At 42.7% G+C, this 6,179-nt stretch overlaps 1 protein-coding gene across 3 annotated transcripts; it reads right to left on the bottom strand.

Moving 5' to 3' along the window:
* Positions 1–2,635: 2,635 nt before the first annotated feature.
* On the bottom strand, positions 2,636–5,243 carry LOC136472353 (uncharacterized). Of its 3 annotated transcripts, none has more exons than XM_066470068.1 (4): positions 5,105–5,243; positions 4,540–5,004; positions 3,383–4,436; positions 3,068–3,291 (listed from the first exon to the last, which is right to left on the bottom strand). In XM_066470068.1, exons 2-4 carry the CDS (start codon positions 4,930–4,932, stop codon positions 3,194–3,196), a joined length of 1,545 nt encoding a protein of 514 aa, XP_066326165.1. In that variant the 5' UTR covers positions 4,933–5,004; positions 5,105–5,243; the 3' UTR covers positions 3,068–3,193. The 3 variants fall into 3 exon arrangements, with proteins under 3 accessions (XP_066326164.1, XP_066326165.1, XP_066326166.1); XM_066470069.1 differs by having other exon boundaries at positions 3,068–3,288; XM_066470067.1 differs by having other exon boundaries at positions 2,636–4,436; positions 5,105–5,242.
* Positions 5,244–6,179: the final 936 nt, after the last annotated feature.

Genomic DNA, 6,179 nt, shown 5'->3' with positions numbered 1-6,179 from the left:
GTGATGCCCAATGGCTCTATATGGTTGGGGGCCTATTTATACCTCCATGGCCGGCCAAAACAAAGGTGTGAGAGCCCAAGGAATTGCTATATGAGTTGAGACTCAATTTTAGTTGCTCTAGCCACCAAAGTACTTAGCGAAATATTCGGTGATTAGCATAGTTGCTTTGCAAAGTGCTTTGATTGATTAGACCACCACTTATGCGCTTGCTCTAGGTTTAGGCCTAGTGTTTAGTGATGTTTGCATACCTCTTACTACTCGGTGCTTGCGCGCACAATTGTTGTACTCAGCAGGGCTTGTAACTCTTGCGAGACCACACCAACCGCGCTTGTAGTGTGGCCACCACCGTGTATGGAGGGAACAAGGCCCGCGGCATTTTGGTCGAAAGCTTGATAGTGAAGACGGCGGAAAGCGGTCTGGGAGAGGCTTGACAGAAGACACATCAGAGACCCACTTGTGCATGGGGAAAGCCCGAGGCTATCCACGGAGTTAGACGACAGGAAGCTTGGCCCTTGCGATGGGTCCAACGAGGACTAGGGGGAAGCGTGAGCTTCTCGATACCCCGGTAAAAATACCGGAGTCGTCAACGGGAGTTTGCATCTCTATGGCCATTTTACCTTCCGCATTTATATTATGTACTTTGGGTGCATGCATACTTTCCTAACTTAGTTTGATAAGCTAGTTGATTGGATTGGAACCTAAGATACTTAACTCTTTTGCGGTAGAGATAGCAACACACCTAGTAAAATCGTAGTTGCACATTTAGTTAGTTTATTTATTTGCATAGGTTTTGCTGAGGTGAAAATTAGAGGCCACTGTTAGAAGTAGATTTTTAAGTTGCCTAATTCACTCCTCTCTTAGGCGTCACGTTTCTTATAATAATATAATGTAATATACACCTATATATATATTTTGTACCTAAATTATCCATCTCAATCATTATAAAAATTAGCAAAAATCTCTTAAATCTACATGTAAATGCTAATATAAGCTACTATGAAAAATAATTCAACATCTATAAGTACAATGTATGAACAAAGCTAATTGAAATACACAATTCTATCATTATTAAGTTAAAACTATGCACACACTTCTGTTCCACTACGTAGACCACGGAAACATGTATATATTAGGATAAATATTTATTTGATAAGTTTATCAAGCGTGGAAAAATATCCTTAGCAAACCACATAGTAATGACACTTTCAATTCACTTTAAGTTATATTAATACTCATGGTAATAAACTTTTGTAAGTCGTTATCTTGAAAAAAGTTTAAACAATTGGATTGAAACATTATATCATATGAATATTAGTAATTTCATTTCAAGCATTATTCATTTAATAAAACAATATAATAAATTCAACATCTTGAGTGCCATGCTGCATGCTAGAAACAACTATTTATGCCATTGTAAGAATTAAAAAGGTAGCTTAAGACCCGGAATATTATTTTAATAAAATAAAAAATGAAATTTTGAATAAACCATACAATAAGCATTGGAATTTCAAATTAACACATGTATAAAACATTACAACAACTAGATCAAAAGCTAAAAGTTAAAATATAGTTTTTTATGATATCACATAAAGTGATGAAATAAAAGTTTAAATACTTTAAGTTTATGTTTAAATACATATCATGCTAGAAAAAATATTAATCCTAGAAATTATTACTCATGAAACCTCTAGAAAGAAAAAAGATAGATCCTAAAATTCTTACAAAAACCTAAAACATTTTGCCATCAAATGGGTAGACTATATTCACCATTGTAAATAATAGTTGTTGTATCTAAGCAATTAATAACCTCAAAATTTGGGAAAAAGAATCAAAACTTAGGTTCATGTCATCAAAATATAGACTATAGCTAAAGCCATCATAATTTAAACAAATGGTTCAGCTAAATGTATATTGGAGACAAATAGAGGGGCTATGTAAATAAAAAAACTGATGGATATGGATGAAAAATACATAAAAATCAATAATTGATAGATTATGAAAACTGAGTATAGACCATAGACTATCTATTATAGCTATTATTTTAGAACATTAGTGAAGAGAAAAACATTTAATATAAGTAATTTTTATTAGTTATTAGTGTCTCCTAAGATTCTAACCCGTGCCAGGGCATGGGTTGATGAACTAGTATAATATATTATAAATAATTCTTTATTAGTCACATGTATTAAATAGTATCTCTCTTATAAACTTTTTAGATAAATATATCTTTTATAGTTCTAGCACATGCGAGAGCATGAGTTGATGGACTGGTAAAATCTCCCGGCCTTATTATCAAGTATTGGACTGTTACTTCACATACAAGGTACACGGTAATGCATTGTTTAACACACCAGAATCTCACACGGCATAGTGCATCCTATCATCCATCCACCATATTCATGGAACAGTTGTACGGGTCAGAAGCTGCACCAGGAACGTCTCCATTCTCACAGCGACATCAGGAAGGATTGAGACAGGGGCGTGCTACTCTCTACGCCTACCACTAGCAGCGGTCAGCAGACAAAGCGAGCATCGTAATTCGACACAGGCAATGTATACATTGGAGGAAAATTTTCTTCAGGAAATTTAATCCAATACGAATAACCGAGACCATGGTAACAATGAAACATCAACATTAAGATCACACTTGTACTCCAAACAATATACAGTGCAGCGGAACAGGCAAGCATAACAGGATAGCACAAACAAGTATGAAAATGGAGTACATGAAGTAGTATCTTCTGGAGCATAGATACAAGATAGCAACAAGGATGATTAAACTGGTCACTCTAGGAGATAACAACTTGGACCTCGGCAGATGCACCAGCAGCTCTTTCCATCATGTTCCAAGCAGCCTCTTGTATTTCCCTTTTCATAGCGTTTACCCTCACAATGTGCTGCCTCGCCTCTTTCGGCAGCCGAAGCTGAACCCTCTGCTGCCTCTCTGCATATGTCTCTAGCCCCGCATGCGACATTAGGAGTGATATGTAAGTTAGGAACTCTCCACCGGAGCCAAGGCTTTTGGCATGCAGGTAACCCCTGCATCTACCAGCACAAAAACAGAGCATCTCGATCCATACACCTTTGATTACTTCCCACATCTTGTTGTCATCACCAAGTCGCATCAACTCTTGAGCTAGAACCCATGAGTCTTGAATAAAACCTTCTGCAGACTCTGCCTTGCTAATTATCTTTAGTGTAAGTCCTCTTTCGTCCAGCAGTGATAGATCATCATCACCTTGGAGGACGGCCTCAAGTTCATCATAAGCAACTGTGAACAAATTCCTTCTGCTGCCAGGCAATAACATCTCTGGATTAGCAAACAGCAGATGCATCAAGTAGTTGGAGATTTGTCTACATATCCTGGCACATTGAGAATTACCAGATGTGCCCTTCTTATGGAAGCACAAATCCGTGGCCACATGCCAGAGAATGATGCTCTCATCGAATGGCTTCTCTATACTCTCCAGAAGGATTTCTTCACAGCCGTTGCGCTCAAGTGCCCACTGGCCTCGGCTGTCGCTGAACCTCCAATAACTCTCGATATCTGCTATATGACTCATCCATCCAGCCTTAACATGCTCACGAACCAACATTGTAATGTCTTGGGATGAGTGATAGGACATAAAGCCAAAATATGTGTCAAGCAAACCTTTGCACTGAAAGAACTCTGCGATGCCCATTAGCCTTGCGTGCCTTCTATTACAAGCTAAGAATCCTATAAGGCTATGCTGGGCAACCCTGTCTGACCACTCCACGTAAAAATATATCAATGTAAGAAAGGACGAAATCTCCAAAAAGTATGTGATGTACAATAATATAAATGTAACCTTGATGTCGCTTCCCCTATAAGCATTTTTGTGGCTGCTGTGGAAGAGGCCGATGGGTGCGATTGGCAATAGGAGATTAACTAACATTATAAGTTTAGAAAAGAGATTGCCCAAGGAAGATGTGGTTCTGTTTTTATCATCGAATTGGAATCTCTTGCTATAAATAAGATTAAAAGTTTCAGAGAGCCCTTCATAAATGGCGTCGTAAGTGGTTTTCTCGTCCAGCAACCAAAAGGATTTCAAGGTAGCGAGACGGGCATAATAGGCATATGCATAGTCTACAAATAATTTGTCCGGCACAGAGAGTCGCTTCTTGTGTGGTGATCGGCTATCAGAATCCAGTGCTGGAGGATTTTTGTTCTGTTGCACAAAACTCCGTGCTTCTTGTATGTACCCTTCAAGCTCAACTTCTCTTTTGGTAGTTTTTGTTCTTGGGGCAGGATGGAAAGTACTGACTATACTATTAAAGCTAGCCCTCTTGAGAGCCGATGGCTTGTCGAAGCATTTGAAAATACCGATGATGAAAAGCAGAATTGCTGCAGCCAGTAACCTCTTATCTGCAGAAGATGACCATGACTTGCAAAACACATAGAGGACCACGACGACCTGAGGAGTTTCACACAACTGAATTAGAGCTGCAGGAGCTTTAGCATAACTACGAGTTGTAATTTTGCAAAATATCACGAATCCTCTTTGTTCTCTTTCTCACCTGAGACACTGCAGTTAGAATGTGACGCCTCCATAGTTCATTGTCTTCGATGTTGTAAGCAGAGATGTTGATCGGTCCACCGAGGTGTATCAGCAAGATAGGGGCCCATAAAACCTCTAAGTCACGGCTCTCATTTACATCCCCACGGCTGCAACTTACAGGCTCCTGCTGTGCCTTTCTCTGGCGATTGAAGAGCGTGGCGAGGGCATAGATGGCTAGAGCATCTGCGCCTAGGTACGCTAGCCAGATGAGCAATCTGTACATGGGCCTGATCTGCTTCTTACGAGAACTGGCAAACAACGAGAGGTAGCACTGAACACCGAGGCTGCCCAAGACGAGGATGCGCAGCTGCCACTCCTCCCACCATTGCAGGGCACTTGAGAAAGTCGTCATATATCTCCCTGTTGTGCGCTCTCTTTTGTGTTTGTGCACAGTAGATTGCTAGTAGCTAGCTAAGGCCGGCGCCTGTGTAGAAAAATTCGAGGAAAAATTTGTGTAGACAGATTTCAGTAGCAAACAATATATTTTGCAATGCGTGTTTTAAATTATACTATATAAACTGTACCTTGCTCCCGGCCGGCGATGAGGGCAGCGTGGTGCCTGATCCTGCAGGTCCTGGGGTGAACGGGGTAGGTAGGTTTATACCCGATCGTGGCGGCGGGCGCTTCCGCTTGCCCTACCGAAGGTCGTCGTCCGTCGCTGATGCGTGGAGCCTAGCACCCAGCAGGTCGTCGGTGATTTCCTTTGCTAGATACGAAGTGAAAGGAATAAGTGGTTGGGGGTTGGGGCGAGGCCAGCTATTCTACAATGCGCCGACCCGTCGTCGTCGCCTCATCATCGGCAAGCCGGCCGGTTGGTTGGGTCACGGCTCACGAGGAGGCTCCGTGATGCGCGCGGTGGACCTGGACGGGACAAGGGGCAAGCAATAATAATCTGCTTCTTACGAGAACTGGCAAATAACGAGAGGTAGCATTGAACGCTAAGGCTGCCTAAGACAAGGATGCGCAGCTGCCAGTCCTCCCACCATTGCACGGCATTTGAGAAGCCCATTGTATGCACATGCACGCTCTGGCCTCACAGGCAAATTAATTAGTCTGTGCTGTGCACTGGTTTGCGGGCATCAATCTATAGTGTTATGTAGTATATGTGGGTTGCCTCTCCCCGCCGGCCTCCACCAGCCCCTGCCTCTCCCCATGCGCGGCTCGCCCGGAGCAGCCTCGTGCGGTGCCGGAGGCCGAGGCCCGCGCCCCTCGCGCCAGCTCCTCCTCTCGTGCAGGAAACGGAGGACGCCGCCGTGCATGTGGGTTGGATGCGTCCGCTCGTTTTGGGCGGATGCATCCAACCCGTATTTGAGGGGAATATTCTCTTACTGGGATGAACCCAACCCACTACCTTTTCAACCAAACACCTCCCCAACTGGGTCCATCACATTCCAACCCCTTCAAACCCTCAAACCAAACACACCCTAATTGAATACCCAAGCAAGGAACGGGGTCCCCTTGGAACATCATCACCTTCACCCAAACAGATATTCTGGTTTCTGCAAGGGATCATAGGGTGCCGGCCGGGAATTCTTGAAGGTACATCAGGTTGTCACGGCGTCCAGCCTAGTCACTGGTTCTGATTGAAACAAACAAAAA

This window comes from Miscanthus floridulus, chromosome 8 (assembly GCF_019320115.1).
Source record: "Miscanthus floridulus cultivar M001 chromosome 8, ASM1932011v1, whole genome shotgun sequence".
Taxonomy (NCBI): domain Eukaryota; kingdom Viridiplantae; phylum Streptophyta; class Magnoliopsida; order Poales; family Poaceae; genus Miscanthus; species Miscanthus floridulus.
This window is presented reverse-complemented; position numbering and strand designations above follow the sequence as displayed.